The 18,220-nt window shown below is 36.7% G+C and overlaps 1 protein-coding gene across 2 annotated transcripts in view; it reads left to right on the top strand.

Moving 5' to 3' along the window:
* The first annotated feature begins 263 nt into the window (after positions 1-263).
* LOC135116748 (protein vein) overlaps positions 264-18,220 on the top strand; it is a 55,623-nt gene continuing 37,666 nt past the window's right edge. The window contains exon 1 of one of the 2 annotated variants that reach the window (XM_064034280.1): positions 264-778. In XM_064034280.1, coding sequence (XP_063890350.1) covers positions 364-778 — 415 coding nt within the window. In that variant the 5' untranslated portion in view covers positions 264-363. The remainder of the gene's footprint in view (positions 779-18,220) is intronic. The other variant, XM_064034279.1, reaches the window with a different exon arrangement.

Raw genomic sequence — 18,220 nt, 5'->3', positions numbered from 1 at the left:
GGCCAACAACCTTCTAATTTTATGAAGGGGTGAAATAAAAAATAGAGTAAAAAATTCTAAAAAACATGCAAAAAAAGTTTTCTAGAACTTTGAAAAGTTTCAAACAAAGTAAAAACTTTCACTGAACTTGAATCAATTGCACCCCAATCAAACAATCGACATGGTACCCACTAATTACATATAACAAGCGCAAATTAATCATCAGACGAGATAAATTAGCGACGCGTGCTCGCTCCGTACCGCGACTATTTCGGTGTGGGCGGGGAATGATTCAGTCGGGGCCAGTCGCGCGCCGACCGCTCTCGGGGGAACATAGGCGCTCCGCGGACGTGCAGGGAGTCACGAGCGCTTTGCGATGGCGCGATGAAGACAGACAGGCGCGCGGCGTTGTGGGCCCTGCTGTGCCTGTGCTGTGCCGCCCTCGCCGCGCCGCGCCGCCTCTACTGCGACCGCGCCGACGTCGCCTGGCGGGCCTACCGCGCGCCGGCCGCCTTCGAGGCGCGCGTCCAGTCGCTGGCCCGCGACGCCGCCACCGTGCAGGTCAAGCGCGTCTTCCGCCACCAGGGCCACTGGCCGCACGAGGACGCCGTGCTGCGCCTCAAGCTGCCGCCCGACCACCTCGACTGCTCCGGCCGCTTCGAGGTGCCGCTCAAGAACCGCCGGAACTATATCGTGTTCGCCGAGCGGCGCGGCCACTCCGCCGTCGCGCTCGGCCCGCCCATCAAGAGGACTAGCAAGTTGGTTAAGAGGATTCGTGCTGTCTACAAGCCGGGTTACAGTGAGTGAACAGTGTTTTATTACGACGTGGTGTGATGCGAGCCGCGCGGTCGCATGGAACTTGAAGACACGTAAGGTATCAAAAATATCAATTTCTAAGTCAATTTCTGATCGAACGTTCTGTCAAATTCCATGTGATCATGCATGCAATAAGTCGTATCGATTCGCATCGAATATATCATTAGCCGCGCATAGACCTTTATGCGAATAATACTGGCAGCAAATATGCGATGACAGCAGGTGTATCGTAGGAACAAGTAGCCATTATGAGTCCATTTTAGGCTGAGCAGTGAATAGTGGTCGGCAAACGTGGTCGGCTGCAAAACATACTAAGCGCATGCCACTTACTCGTACAAAGCCGGACCTCATTTATGCACCCTTCATAAACGGTCAGGTGGATAGGAAACAGATAACACAAGCTAAAATTAAACGTTACTTACAACACTTTTAATGAAACAACAAGAAATATTATGAAACTAAAGCTCTTCCAGTTCCATAAAATTGTTTTTCTTGACAAATCCTTGACACATTTTGTTTATGAAACGAAACATGAAAAAGATGAGTTTCAAAAAAATTACGAAATGGGTTTGCAATTAATTTTTAAAAGTAGAACACTAAAACAAAGAAACAACGTAGGTAGATAGGCCGATAAAAATAATAGCAAAATCATTTGCACGAACGGAAAGTATTATCGCAAACTACAAGAAAATACGCATGTCGGCCGAATTATTCTTCTCTAAGGACCAACCTTTTTGCACGCCGTGACTACGGCAGACAACCAGCATTTTATCATAGCTTTTCACAAGTATCATACCTGTAAGTTTTTCCAGATGTGACTGCACGAACATCGATTCCGATAAGTTAATGTGTTACGACAAATATATTACTGTTACGATAAATATGTCTTCTGACAATAATGGTTAAGGCGAAGCTCTAACTGAAGGAAATCACAAATATGTACGTTTTAAATCTGGCGAATACCTTGCCGAAACCACGTGGATATTCGCACAAGATAACATATTTGTCATTTGCAAAAACATTCCTTTATTCTATTTTTCCCAGGCGTCACTACATATTTTACAGAATTGCAATTATTAAAAAAATATTGAACTTTTTTATAAGTTGCAGATGTGATCAACTTGACGAAAACAAAACACATGAGTAAGAAATAGGAATGGACATTTAGGTAATTATTCTGTAGTTTTATTTAAAAATAACTTCAAATTGCGGAAAAAGTGCAAGAAGGAAAAATTTTATGTAATAAAAATAAAATATGTAGTTACTTTTGGAGTTACATACCTAGGTATGGACGATACACCAACACGTCAACTGATAACAATTCAATGGCATATTATTTTAGAACCAATATCTCATAAAATTATGAAGCTCCCATAATTATAATACAACTTCATAATATCGTCAATATAGAATTAAAAAATATTTGCCATATATTCGCAACTGCACCTATTGCATTTTGATAATGCAACTGCCCACGCAAAATTAAGAGTAGCGTGAAGATATAAATCCAATAATGATAAACTGATGATCCGTTGCGCTTGCGACTCAATGGATGACGTCATTGCACGCTCTAGTTCGGACTTGTCGGTGCCAGTTGCGATCTCTTACGTGAACTTTTGGCTACTTTATTGTCAAAAACTATTGATTTGCATCTGTCGCATCTGATAATAAAAAAAAATTGGAAGCGGAATTATCAAACTGATCCATACTACGAAAGCTAGCGAGAATTCCTACTACCCATATTGTAAGTTTCTTTATCTCTACCACTTCTTGGAGGAATCTGTTTCCGTTGGCTATGGGAGCCAAAGAATATCGCGTGCAAAGTCGAAGTTTTTTGTCATCTCTCAAAACCAATTCCATTGATCTAACGTAGGTAACATAAGCTAGAGCAAACTGTGTTATTCACTAGCACTTGATTTTGGTGAATCACTGTGATTCTGCGGAAGTCAATTGTTATTGTTTTCGAAAATTCAATGATCCTTCGACCTCGCTAGATCCGTCAGATGCGCTAAAATTCTTCTAAACCATGTATCATCTCACGCGATTAATCATAATTCAATATAATTTTACCCACGCCTTCATAATAAACTTTAACGTAATAGCTTGAGAATTTGCACCTGACATGTCATAAATGAAATACTGCTATTTTGATTTTTATCTTTAGGTCTTCGTCATACTCATGACATAATTACAATAACATTTTCTTCACAAACCACTACCTACATCAACTCGAGGGAATAATTATTTTTTACCATCATCATGGTCTTCTGAATTTGCTTTCAGATGTTCAAAATTGCAGCTTTTTGTCCCTCTTATCAAGAAAGTCACTTTGGTAAACGAAAACTTTTGGTCCTCATGCCCCGACCTCCAAAAGCTCCATCAATATCACTCCATAGATTTCTAATACAGCTTAATTGTACTAATTTCGAGTAAATATCACTCAAATTTTATATGGAAGTACGCAATTTAGATGATCATTAAAATCTTCACCTCCACTCTCAAACGTAAAACGTGGCTTCTGTTTACTTCATCGGCACGATGTTTAGCCAAAATGTTTACCTTACGAGATCCTTCGTTTTTTCCTTTGTTAATGTCCGGGACTCGGGTGCGATTGTAAATCTTCTCGGCAAGTGTTGTGTGTCTACTCGTCAATATGGCATCTGGTTTGCGGGAATCGTTTAGTTAATAGAACGAAGAATCTACGTATAAGGATAGAACAGAGGTGATTTAAGTCCAACTGAAAATTTTTGAGTTAATTCAAATGTTACCTACCGCTCTTAAATGACGCAGGTCGAGTTAATTTAGAGTTAAAAACTTTACTTAATTATTACATTTTAATTGCGTTTATTTATCATTAAAAATAAATTAATTATATAAAGATATTCTAAACTTCAACAAGTCATAAATATCACATTCATCTTCTGGTCCTTATATCCGAGAATCATTATAGCTGTGCAAAAAATCTTTTACTTCTGTTTTAAAAGGTCCATTTCGCACAGTACTTTTGAAATTCAATGCAGAATTACAAAATCTGGTGTTTGTAGTCTCATCAAAATGATAAAACAATCAAACATTATCCAAATTTCCACGACAATCAAACGCAAAACTAGTATCTGTAAGTCGTACGGCTGTTAACGCGCCGTTCCGCCCTGCCACACCTCCATTACCGCGTCTCACTCCGCTGGCTTTACTGTCCTATTATATATTAACATACGTAAAATTATTATATTTTATGACGCCCGCTATCTTTATAAGACTACTCGTTAGTACCATTATGGGGTTATTGTGCATTTGTTCATGTAGATAGTATGTTTCTTCGTGTACTTACCATTTAATAATCTGTACCACCATGGAGTCCAGCGTAAAGCTTTTTATCTACACTATACCTATGTTCCATACTTCATCATTATTCATACACATCATTACTCGCTATCTTGTACTACAGGAAAAGAAACCATCTTCAGTACCGTTTATTTTAATTTTCACAGTACCTGTGGTCTTGGTTCTTGTCAATGAAATTGTGATTGTTGAATTTAGCCCAAGTTGATTAACTCTTATTTATTCTTCTTTCCTTTATTCGTGTCACATTGTCGAATCATCAGGGACATACAGGCATTAAGAGTTAATTAATGACATCAATGGTTTGCCAAAATCAGTTCAGGCAAATTACTTGTAGGGCGCAGCGCAATAATCTAAATTTGGATACCCTGTTCGGCGCATTTACGCATAGTAACATCTCAATTTGTACAAAAACCTACGGGGCTTTTAGTTAATATCTAGAATTATTAGCTATTTCTTTGGACACAGCTTTTATCGTTTCACTTTTGTGAAATTTCAACAGGTGTCCAGACGAAAAATTTTTGGTGTCTTCGCAACGGCTTAATTTTGGATCTCTGTTTATAATGTACATTTTATTATACCCTATAAAGGAATTTAAGTTTTGAATTCCAACGTGTGTTTAGTCTAGACATTCAAATCGGTACATACAGAAATTAAACGACATGTGCCTAATCAAAATTCTCGTAAAACCAGTGTACCTTAGTATTTTAGGCCTTTAATTTGTAGTCATAAACAAGCCTTTGGCAAATACTATAAAATCCTAGGTTAACAGCGCAAAATGCTTCACAGTATCGTTGAGCAGTTAATTACAGCTGTTTAAGTAAAAAAATATGTTTTCGGAGCAATTCATTTTAGTTTGCAATCTTTTTACTGCTTCTTGATGAAGTTATTGCGTTGGGGTGTAGTTTTATGATTTTAATTTACATTACTAAACGCTACATACAGTTCAAGGAGGTAAGATTTATTTCCTTTTGAGTGCTTGGTACTTAACCACTGTGTTCACTCAGTCGACTATGAATATACAAATAATAATGATACAACAATTACCAAGTATTTGATGCCATTTCAAAGGGGTGCTGCACCTGTTAACCCCTACAACTGAGCTAAATATGTTACCTATAGCAAAGAGTAGGCGCACCACAAACATGTTACAATCTAGGATACATTCATGAACTCCTAACTTTGTGCATGAAAAATAAAATGAAATTGGCCATGAAAGTAGGCATGCAAAACTTTGGGTTTTAACATCCAGAAAATTACAAGTACTACGTAAATATTCTGTTTTTAGTGCATAAACTGATGTCTATATCATAGGTTTAAAAATTAGCACTGTTGCCTGTTTAATTTGGTTTTCATTATACCTATTAAGGTTCAAATTCAGATTTCTGTAGTTGAATTACTTTTTCTTTCGGAGACCAGCTTTTGCACAGCCTGGAACAAAAATAATGAAAATGAACTCATAGTCATAAAAAAATAATCTGCAATCATATATGATATCAACAATGGTTAGCTATAATGCGTCGCGATCCATGGGGCCCGCGACACGATGGTCGGAGTTCGACAATGGTGTCGATCGATCTATGGGCACGGTGGCCTCGCAATTAACGCGTATATCCGCACCCGCCCTCCTGGGTATGGTTGCCATGAATTTGAAGTTACGAACCTAAGTTTTTTTATTGTAAAGTCGTAAGTACTCGTACGTAAAACTACGTAGATGACATTATCTAACAGTATTTTTTATTTTAGTATGTTAGTTTTTTTGTAGCTGGGGGGCTAGTAAAATAATTGTGAGGGTGACTTTTGCCCACTATTCCACGTACATATATTTCAAATTACTTTCATTTACTTTTAGAACTATTTTTTTTCTTGAAAATACAAGGCGAATAAATAAATTGCAGTACCTTCGGGACTTATCCCACAAAATTACCAAAAGCGGGTGACCCTACTGTCCGGTTACATTAATTGTGTGTCATTGGTAGCTAAACCTACGTAATGAACAGCCGTAATGAAAATGCATCAGACACGATAAGGTCGAGGAGTCCTCTTCTAAATATAATGTAATCGTAATGACGTGTCATCGTAAAGTGCTTTCTGAAAGGTCAATTGGATAAATATAAATTAGTTATAGAACTTTTTTCAATTATCAAGGACATTGGATGTCCTAGTCCAGTGGATTTAGATAGGTAACTATTTAAAAATACAGAAAAGGTAAAGAAAATTCATTACAAATTAAAGTTAATCAAATAATAGATAAGATAATAAGTCTATCGTTATTTGGCCTGCAAGGACCACCAAAGTTACACCCATCTCCATTTATACAAATGTTGCCATAACTTCGGCTGAAGAAAAGAGTGACTAAACTCCCTAAGGAACTGAAACTTCCAAAAATTGCTTGTAAATACACACATCCTGTGTATTCTCAATGGTTCTAACTAGCCGAACTAGTGTTGAAAGGATATTAAAGAGTTTAAGGCGCCTTTTCAAACGCATGTTGGTAATAACTAGTCGGTTTTAGCGTCCATAGCGAATACTGGGGTTGACGGACCTAGGATTTAGTATAGTCATAATCAATTTGTTTCAGTCGACTGTTACGACTTTTTCGAGCAGGTAATGTATGTACTAAGTGTGTGTCTTCACTTTTATGTGTGTTAGAAGGATGTTTTACTTTAAGTGGTGTTTTTGAAGGCATTTTGCCTAATAGGCGCCGCTGAATTTGGTGTTCAGCGGAGTTTCTAAACTTTTGGACTATGGTCCTAGGGCTTTGAGCAGCTTCTAATTTTATCAAATTAATTTTATGATCTGCAAGTTATGATGCTTCAACGTCTACAAAACGTATCTTTACATCCATAGTTCTAATTTCATCATCACCACGACTACTCCGAAAAATAGTCCTTACAACCGCATACAAATCGTTATTTTTATAATGCAATCACGTTTTATATCCCGCACGAGATGAAAGAACTGAACATTTCATTCGTCTTACTATCAAACCGTAGCGACCAGACCAATATATCCAAATTGTGGAATTTTTATATGTCACATAACGTCGTCTAGGCATTTCGTCGGTCCAATTAGACGGCGCGACGTCTGTGCGGTTCCAACGCTTACGTTTGTTTTTTTATATATTTTCTGTATTTTTTACGTCATAGCTTTGGGAGGAGCAATGCTCTAACTGTGTTGTTGTTGGTTTGTTGTTTTTTCGTGAGATCTAAGTAAGTCTAATGTTCTCTTGTCTCAGTCTAATCTTTGTTACAAATTGAATTTTATTGTAAGGTAGCTAATTATTGTCATCTGCTGTTTAAATATTGGTAGACTCTCACACTGCTTTAAATCATGTGACAGTATCAAGTGCCTGTTATAAAACTACTGAAAGGGAGAAGTTTTTTGGAAATATTATAAGTTTTCTCTAATACTCTTTAAATTGGTGCCTCGTTGGTCTAGCTGTCGCAAGTGCGGCTGCTGAGCACGAGGTCTCGGGTTCGATTCCCGAGTCGGGCCGAAATCGCTTTGTGGGTTTTAGAAGACTTTCACAGAGCAGCCCGGAGCCTGGAAGCTGGTGATTGATACACCCGTGCATCGGAGAGCACGTAAATGTCGGTCCTGCGCCTGATCTCTCTCCGGTCGTGTCGGATTACCGTCCCATCGGGCTATGAGAGTTAAGGAATAGTGAGTGCACCTGTGTCTGCGCAAATGCTCGTGCACTATAATATGTCCTGCGTAGTTGGCTAATCTCCTTACATGAGAACAGCCGCCGTAGCCGATAATCGGCTAGGAGGACATCATCATCATCATCATCAAATTGCATAAAGCTCCTTGTTTTAAAACAAATGCACCAAAACTCTTTAGTAGGTCACTAGTTTCCGTCCAAACGTTCCGAATATTTCGTAAAACCGACGGCACATTCGACAATTGTCCTGGGAGATGTTTTTTCGTCCAATTTACCCATTAACTCCAATTGACAGGTTCAACAGTGCTATTTATTAACTATGTCTCTATTCTGTCTACGAAAACTATGTATGATAACGATCTAAGTTTGTTCTTGCGTACCTAATTTAAGGAATGAGTAACATCTTCTTTCTTTCTTTTTAACACTTTAATTTAACTAACTTATGTTCCTATGAGAAACTGATGTGTAGCCTTATTGCAAATAATGCTATCTATTTTTTAATCATAGGTCGATGTTAATTTGTATTCTTATTAATGTAAAAGTGTCTATGCATGTTTCTTGATATATTGGTAATATATTCAGAAACCACTTCATTTTCTTTTAATACATTAATGGTTAATGTTAGGCATGCGGCTCGAAGGACCAAACCATCATTTTCCTCATGCACTTTATCTAGCAGCTGCTACTGGATTTTCCTTTCAAACGTATCTAAAAAGTCTTCATTTAAATCAAAACAGTCGTCGCAGCGATCATTTGATAACGCTTGCTGGCCGCATAATAATCGTTATCATCGAATATGGCAACATTGCCAGGCCAGCTTTTTGCTGAACGCGTCTGCCACACATACTGGCGCGGTCGAGGCCCGTTACTGTTCGCCATTTTATTACTATAGGCTTTTTACCCCGGATTCACTTGGGTGAAGGTAGGTCAATACGAAAAAATAATTTCAAAAGATTGGGTAAATCCAATATCTGAGGCTCTCCTTTTGGGAAATGCAAAATCAGTGAATTACTTATTCCTGAAAGATGTTGATTTTGAGCATGCTACAGTTATTCAAGTTCATATTCATTCAAAAAATTATAGGTCGTCATTTTCCTAAAAAGTTACAAATATCTACTGTTAGATGACATAAGTCTTACTAGCAAATTTCATTCTTCAATCGTAGCAAGTGAGACATGGTTCCACGTTTCCTGGTGAGTTTCATGCACCATAACCATGACGGATGCGGTCGACAGCCTAGCACACTCATTGTCCTGCGAAGCACTAAACGCCTTCTATAGCAAATAATATCGATAAACTCACTTTTGAAAAAACCTTATAAAAAACTTGAAGGTACAGCGAAATAATAAAAAAATATCGCGCTTTTTGAAGCGAGTCACAATATTATTGATACGCATGAAAATTTTATGAGTACTCAAAATGTACTGAAGAATTTACTATCACACTCGTGTAAGCAAATGTCGAATCAAAAATGTGATTGCAAATTCATTTCAATGATGGACGTTTTGCATTAAATATTGTTAAATTCTAATGAGTGCGGAATTTTTTATCTGAAATTCTTTCACGATGTTTCATACAATTGAAGAATCTGAAAAATTCGTGTTTTAAAAGCTTTCCTATCAACTTTTTTGTGTGGAATATCAATCACTGAAAATAGCTCGCAAAGTCTTGAATTAACTAATGACTAATCGCGTTATGTTATTGTGATCTGAGCAAAATTTTATATTGATCTATTTTCGTAATTTCTTTTTTTGTGTAGGTATCTAATTTAAAATATCATTCAAACCCGATTACCTGAAATATAATACATTTTAATGTATTGCAAAGACTTGACCCTATTATCGCAAAGAGCATTACTAATATCAAAATCACAATAAACGTCTATCAGATGTAAAAGCCGAAGTTTTCTAGACGAGAAGCTCTTTACTACAACAATCTAAAATAGATCTTCCTTAAATAAATAAGACGCGATTAACGAGGTCAATAGGATTGTACGAAGCTACTGAAGTGTGAATCGGATTCACCTTTAATTTACCAAAACAGATAAAAGTACGCCGATACTCTTTTCTTTTAGAGGTTTGTATCAATCAACATTAACGGTTAGGACAGAGACCAGACTTCGGAAGAGTTTGCAACACTCGTTATTCTGTCAAATTAGGTCAAAGGAATCTCGCAAAATGCATTGATGAGCTAGTCTATTGGAATGACGCAAGATTTGCATAGTAATTTGAGGGTTTGATTCACACTACCTGATCCCTGATTTCCGTCATCATGACAAAGAACGTTTCTTCAAAAATGTATCTATTAACAATCTATCACCTTTAATTCATTGAAACAGCTTTAATCCGTCGCGTCGAAACTTTTTTCTTTATTGTTGTCGAAAAGGAAGCGAGTCGTTGAGTGATATGCGACATGTGACGGTACATTGAAACCTAAAGGACATAAATACTAGAAAACTTCGCAGTACAAAATAAACTTTATGATTGAGTAGACAAGGTCGGTATTACAACAGACAGGAAAGCGAGAACACGGACTCTGAACTCCTAAAATAATATTCACTTCGGACCACTCACATGTTACGCAACTCACGTTATAATTAAAGCTAGGACGAAGTTTTAAGGCAAAGTTAACGCGAATCGACCGTTTGATCCAAGGTGGAATATAAATAATCATGCATCGGGGTTTTGTTTTATGCATCCACTTATAGAAATAATTAGAATTCTGTGCATTTCTGGGACATTGATTTTCAATATGATTGAACAGCTTTTTTAAAGTTTTCCATTCGGGTTAAACTTATAAATAGGCAAATACTGATCGATTAAAGTCCATATCAGAAAGATCTGTATGGCTTCTTCAATTTGGTAGCTATTGCACAACTTTGAGGTTTGTGTTTAGTAAATCAGAGTCACCAATCTGCCTTAATTGAGTTAACCTGCCTAATTTCTTCATCAGCTTCACACCACATGTTTTCAGCCTCAAAACATCAACACCGATCAAAAATGACCAATACATAAAACAAATTGTGTCTATATACGGCCTAAGACGTGTATTCCCTTTACTTACTTCTAAGGTGAAGACATTAATTTTCGAATCGTTAGAAAAACCCTGATCCCTTTATGGAGTGGCGCCTGATCTTACGATCAGTTGGACGTGAGTTGCTTGTTTATATATTATTGAATATGGATATTTGCGGAAACTAATTGCGTTTACAATGCTGAATTGGGAATGAAAGAATTTATTTGCTTGTGGTGTTTTTTTTTTTGTCTTGGGATGACGGATTTATTTAGAATGGCATTGTTGGAGTTTACCTCGACAGCCCTTCCAATAATTTAAAAATTCAAGCTCTGTATCTATAACTAATTGATTAGCAACTATTTAAATTAATCAGACAGTCTTGATAAAAAGTTTGTCAGTATGTCGGTGCTAAAAGTACCTACATGTCTTCAATCCTATGCAAAACACAGCGCATACGACGTTTTCCTTCCCCGTCTCAAAAGTTGTGGGACAGCCACGGCCTCGGAAGTCTAGGGCCATTACCGCAAATACTATAGGAAGATATAAGGATATTACTTCTATAATATATTCTATCCAGTTTAATTCAAAGGGGTACGGTAATACAGGGGACATTAGTGGCCACCCGCGTACTATAATGAGCGCCCGCGCACCTGTATGCATGCGTAATCGACTTCGGTAAACATCGGGTGCCCTCGTGTTTAGTTATTATGTCATTTATTATGGCGATGTATCGGCGCGCGGTTTTTAGGAAGCTGGGTAAAATGGGAGCTGGGTAAAATTTTTACTGGTTCAGATTTGAAGCTTTTTGATTTACATTGAATATTATATTCATAAATATTACTAATTATTGATATCTATATCTATTAGATTTGATGAGACAGGTCTAAGAAGGACCAAGTTGTCTCTTTCAAAATATGCATCAGTTCAGTTCCATCTTACTCCGTAATGAAGAACCAAAGCCCAAATTCTTACAACATCGGTCCTTAGAATTCATCTCACATCTTTAAATAAAATACGTTTACACTTGTATAATTCATTCGTAAATCAACGAGCATCAGCCGATAAGGATCGCCCAATAAACCATAGGAAATGAACCGTCCAACAAATCAGGTGCACTTTTCCCTGCATAATGAACTCGAACGATCTTATGCTCGACATATTACGTAAGTGCTGACCGGGTTGCGGCTCGTTTCGGTAAAATTTACCACGCGCAAATGTCGAGGGCGAGTTCGTGTGGTGCAAGGACGGAGCGGATAGCGGGTTTAGGGGAAAATGTGGCATCTTCTTTAGGTTTTGTTGGTAGAAGAAATGTTTAGGGGTTTTGTGATTAGGTTAGCGCATGTGGTATTTGGAGAGGCCTATGTCCAGCAGTGGACTGCTATAGGCTGATGATGATGATGATGATGTGGTAGGCGTGCGTAGGCATTTCTTTCGCTTGATAAAAAAAACTTACTTTATTTGCACAGCGCTTTAATTTTTTTTGTATGCTTTTAGATATATTATTTTTCATTAGATTATTAGATTTCAATCCAGGCTATTCCGAAGAGATTGTAATAGTGTTTATTTGGGCACAAAGCATTTAATCATGACTTATGCAATGTAGGCAATGTTGAAATATCATTTTCTGTTGATCAAATTTTATTTTATACTTATAAGAAATTAACGAAAAACCAAACTCAAAATGAGCAAACTTCCTTTTACAAATATTCCTTAGCCCATCAGTAAACTTCGTGACCATTACTTGACCAGTTCCCACGATAACCGCGGTCAGTAAATAACTTAAATTAAAATTAAAGTGGGCGATTCATATGACATTTAGAATTAATTGCAGGGCGCGCCGAACGGGTGAAAATGTCGACCGAAATAATAAAATGTCGACGAAAGTGCAATCTCTTTGTAATTAGGGGTTACCAACGGCGAAAATAGACATGACACCTGTTGAGATACCTATCTGTTTATCATTAATTAAAGGTACTCAGTCAATATTTGTGAAATAATAAAACTTATTTTTATTGAAGAAACTTAGTAAAATCGACGAGTCATACAAATGTTTTATTAAGAAATTCGTCATCTTTATAGTATTCTGCTGTAGATCGTTAATCTATGTGCAACACAACTTCTTTCTCTATGCCCTTACTTGTTAGACAAGATTTTTAATCCACCCAGATTAGGCTGTAAACCACACTACTCCACACTCCTTCGGTATTTGTATTAACGAACGAATAAAATTCGCTCACGCCATCCATCTTAATCGTAATCGCAACTGACCGGTTTCTGATTACACACTTTAATATGATACATATTTAATTACTCCATTAAAATGTGCTGTTATCAATCCATCTCATGCAACTAGGCTATTTGATATCAGGCGGACCTTTAAACACATAACTCGAATAGTTTGCGGTATAAATAGTGGTTAGTAATAGACGTTTAAATTGAACTCCAATTAAATATTATGTCACCTAAATGGCGAATTCTACAATCTCTACGACGTCAACTCGATATGACGAACGCTAAGTGTAATGGTTTGTTACACGAATGCCGTCTAGTTATAAGTATCTATTTGCGAATACTATTCTATGCTATCACAGCTTATAGACAAAGGTACTGGATATTGTTTCTTTTGTTTCGGTTTCAGTGAGTGATTTTTATCATCACCGCCACGAGCCTACGCGTGAATAAGTTTCTATTAGTATTTATTGATTCCTATACTTTGTGAGTCGCCGTGGTCTCCAGTCGATATATTTGTAACTCTATCACACAATTTATAAGCCATTGAAATGTATTTTTCGATATTTATGTCATAATAGCCAAACATAGAAATGTTAACTTATGTCACTCTTTCAACTAAACTCTTTAAATCAATAGGGCTGAGTTAATTCGAATAGTATTGGTTGGAAGTAGTGTACACGGTAGCTAGTAGGTTCAGTAGTACCTAGTAGTAAGGTAAGTGCTCATTGCTAACGCGCGTCACATAGTCTGACCACCGCCTAATATGTATGGCCGACCTCGGTCGTACTTAATGCGGGCTTAAGTTATAAGCTTATTGTTTATTTTCTTTTACTTTGAAAATTTATGCATACTCACTTATATAACACAAACTGGCTTAAGTGCATTGCATCGCTTAGGTACAATAGAAATTTGAATAATGGTAGTTAAAAATATACATGACTGTGATGATTCAGTCTACTAACGAGTCAGTCATTTACTTAGTAACTAAATATTTTAATAATTGAAAATAAGTGCATCTACCTACAGTTACGAAATATTAGGTTGTACCAAGATATTTATGCAGTTACTTACATCTTTTGGATTTATAAGAGTGAACGATCCGGTTAGGAACACTAGATATTAAAAATGCAGGACACATACACAAACATCCGGATTCAAACAAATATACATATGTAAGCCATTAACTTTACATAATAGTATGTATCAGTGAAAACGTTCTGCTTTTATGCAAATACTAAGTAGTAGTCTCGAGTCGGACTGCGTCAAGAAGGGAGTTTTTTACGAAGTTTTATATAAGATTTATTTTCTGCGTTCCTTCCCTTTTTGTCTGGAAAATTCAAATAGTCTTTGAAGAATATTTTAATTATTACCTAAACATTTTTTATAGAGCTTCTTTTACGTTCATTTAAAAGCTGCAAAGCTCCAAAACTCGCTGTCGCTTTTACCTTAGACCACGGCCACCCGTCCTAATCAATCTAACGTTTATAGAGTTACAAGCTGACATTAACACATTAATCTTTTATATAAATAAGTACCGTTTATTTGTCATTGCTGACTGATCTTACCGGCAAACTGACGGTTTATTTAGTTTGCGCTGATTGACAGCTTATCGAGCTATTGGGATAGGTTCGTATACAAATGTGTGGGTAGATAGAATATAAATGTATCGGAGAAAAGTAATTCATGTAACGAACGTCCACATCTATAACTTATCTGACTCATTGTTGTTGAGCTATCCTATCATGTCTATTTTGAGTTTATTTTAGTCTCATATCCTTAGCATTTCGTTCTCCATGCTTATATCGTAATGGAACAATTTCATGAAAATGTCAGCAGGAAATTCATTATAGTTCTGAAGAACTATTGGATTTTATAAACCTGACTTCAATCCTTCATCTCAACTCATCTGTATTCCAGTTCAATCCAATTTGCAGCAGTTCTAACTAACATGTGGTTACTCGGTTACTCCTAAAGTTATAGATACACAAGTCTCAGTTCCCTCCAATATACGTGTCAGCAAGCAGTTAGCATTGTTTTGTTTTCAATATTTATGTCGGTTCCGTACTCCGGACGGATCGGTGAAGTTTCAACGCAATGCATAACACTACAATAATATTAGATAGGATTTATTGGCGTAGTACATCCTTCGTAACCCATTTTCGCAGAGACATACAATAAGCAGACAGGGCATAGTTAGCATTCCTCGTTTCGGAAACCAAAACAGAGATATTGTTTATTAATATCTACTGTTTGGGTTTTGGTATGCGAATTGTGTGAGAATTTGCACCTCGCTTGATCTGTCGTATTTGGTTCATTTGATGGTGTTTCTTCACACATTATTAAAATTTAGCTTTTGAATTAAAAGGCTAATTCAGCATTGAGCTTGCAATTTTCATCATCTAATTCCTTATATATCTTAGTGTAGAGTCTAGTCACGCTTATCCTGAAAACATAAAAGTATACAATCGAAAAGATATAGGCCTTTTTCTTATCCTCATTAACACCATTTGCCAGTAGACCACATTAACCAGTAGGTAGATAATTTTGGGTTTATATACCGTTGCTTTCATGTCATACTAATACATTTATTTCTACAAAACCAATATCATTTCAGACTGTTGACTGTTTTCGATTGTCAAAACAAATACTAAGAGCCGCTCTGGGACAGTTTCCAAGGGCCGGTGCAGATGAGAAATCTATAAATTATTACAAAACACTTCTCGGTACTGTGGGTGGCGCTAATATTTTGGCATCTATTCCCTGTATATCATACTACATGAGTCATTTACTCCTATATTTATGTAGGAATATATAATTCTAAGAAACTTGGGTTTAGAGTGTGTTTAAGAAAGTGGGGAAGTAGGTCTTCTTGGCTCGTAAGGGGTAGCAGAATATAAGCTTACTGGATCCCATCAATCACACTTATCGGAACTAGATATAGAATGATTCAGGCGGTCATAATCCTTTCTGCATTGCCTACAGTCTCGTTAAACAGCATTTCTCGATATCTACCAGAATACATAAAGATGAGTAAAATTAAACCTAAACAATGTGGAACGTAAAATAATTAATTTCTATCCTCATAGCTCTTAAAGCTTAAAAGATCATCTTCTTGCAACTATTTGTATCACACAACAAAACTGAATATTCCAGAAATTTCTATAATCATTTCCTCTCGACTTTCTGACATCTAGACTTCACAAAACTCTAGACTAAACAGTCGGCCCTGCTCTGTCTGGGCTCGTGTAAACATTTAAAGGGAATTCTGTATACTTAGCAACATTTAATAACCGATACTTAATGATGCTCATAATTTAGCGTTCTACGTACGCCTAAATCGCTTTCTGGGATAATAATAATTTACGAACAATAGCTACATAATACCTAGTTCATTGCGCAGTGCTGGGTTGGGGTATATTTTAATCTTCTGACTGCAGTAGGAAATTAAGACATTGCCTAACCCAACTAACCTGATTAGCATCTCCCAAACGAAGCACATGTGGTATCCAAAATCATTCGACACACACGGATATCTCATAAATTTTCAATGCAGAGTGACTGACCAAAACAAAGCGGTGTTCACGTGTTTACTTTCTGAACTAAACTTATAATAATTGATACCGTCCGTGATGTTCTGGGAAGCTCGGCTCATGGGCGCCAACATTCTGACTAGTCAAATAAACAATCAATGAACTGAAGTTGCGGCGCAGATTAAAGGTGGGCTCGATAGTTTTACACAAAGTGTTTTAGAAGAAAGAAATTGTTCGCCATTATTTTTGGAGCTACTTCATTTTGAAGATAATAGTGTACCTATTCTGAACAGATTTATAACTCCCGTTTTTCAGATTTATTGATTCAGACTGGCAGTTCTTATTTAGTTATTGTTGTATAGAACGTAAAAATACAGTATATATCTCTGAAAAGTAAAAGTTTCAAAGTGATACAAACATACTATTATTTTCTTTGGTATTTTCAATTGTATGTCTATCGGAACACGGAATCCACAAGTACCTAGCTCATGCACGCGCCTTGACAAATTCATTTTGCAATGTTTCATATTACGTTATGAAGTGTGAGCTTTTTTCATCAGCAGCAGCAAACATGAAATTTTCAAATCGATCCCCACGTGTTTTTGAGAGGTGTGGCCGTGAAAAACACGTATGTATGTAGGGAGCGATTTGAAAATTTTGCATGCGATGCATCGATCAGCGCGTAAAAATTATCTTGTAAACTCTTTACAAAGATGCTCCTCGTATCCTGAGTGACGTCACTTGACAGAAGTATATTCCAATGATTCGTTACCTTGATCGTGGCTGAATAGAAACATATCGGCCGGGTAATTTAGTATTCGCGGAATCCACCACGCCACAATACGTTGACCCGACTGTTTACATTAGATCAGACCCATTTTTATAGAACTTCGTAGATACTGGAGTTTTACTTGTCTAGACTTTATATTTAGGTGAACTGAATTTGCGTAATAATGTCATGAGGTTTTGTGGGGTAGGCTGGTTACTATGTGTTAACGCTTTGATGTTAGTAGGTGTAACTACTAGTGAGGTTTGACCTCTTATGTTGGCAGTTGTTTAATATTAGTAAAAACAGTTAGTAGGTTACCAATGGCAGCCAGAGGTAGGTTAGGGACAATAAATAAAAACCATGTCCATGGTAGATTATATACTGGTAATTAAACACGCAGGAGAAATTAGAATACATCATTTATAGTGAGATAAAAACTTCGATGCAGCGACTTTAAAAGCTAAGCTTTTGTCTTAGAGATACATCATTCATTGATCAACAACATGAATTTAACGGAAATAAAATTTATATCTATCGCAGTGTCATCGAACTATTCGAAAATGTCTTTCAAAACTTTGATGTTAACAGCCAATATGTGCCACTGACTAATTTTGAAAATATTTCCAAAGTAAACAATGAGATTATTTGATTGACAGAAGTCCAATAGCTACTGAAGCGAATTTTGTAAATGCTCCTGGATACAGCAGAGGAAATGGATTGGAATTTTAAACTTTGTAATCTGAAGATGTAAACATTTTCCTTTTTCATATCAATTTCGCTTTTAAAGCAAACTTCTGTAGTGTTAGTAGATGCATAATAGTAGTAAAGTGGCATTAATCAGGAAACCGCAATTTGTGGTTTGTTTATTGTTAT

The sequence above is a fragment of the Helicoverpa armigera genome, chromosome 4 (genome assembly GCF_030705265.1).
Source record: "Helicoverpa armigera isolate CAAS_96S chromosome 4, ASM3070526v1, whole genome shotgun sequence".
Classification (NCBI taxonomy): domain Eukaryota; kingdom Metazoa; phylum Arthropoda; class Insecta; order Lepidoptera; family Noctuidae; genus Helicoverpa; species Helicoverpa armigera.
This window is presented reverse-complemented; position numbering and strand designations above follow the sequence as displayed.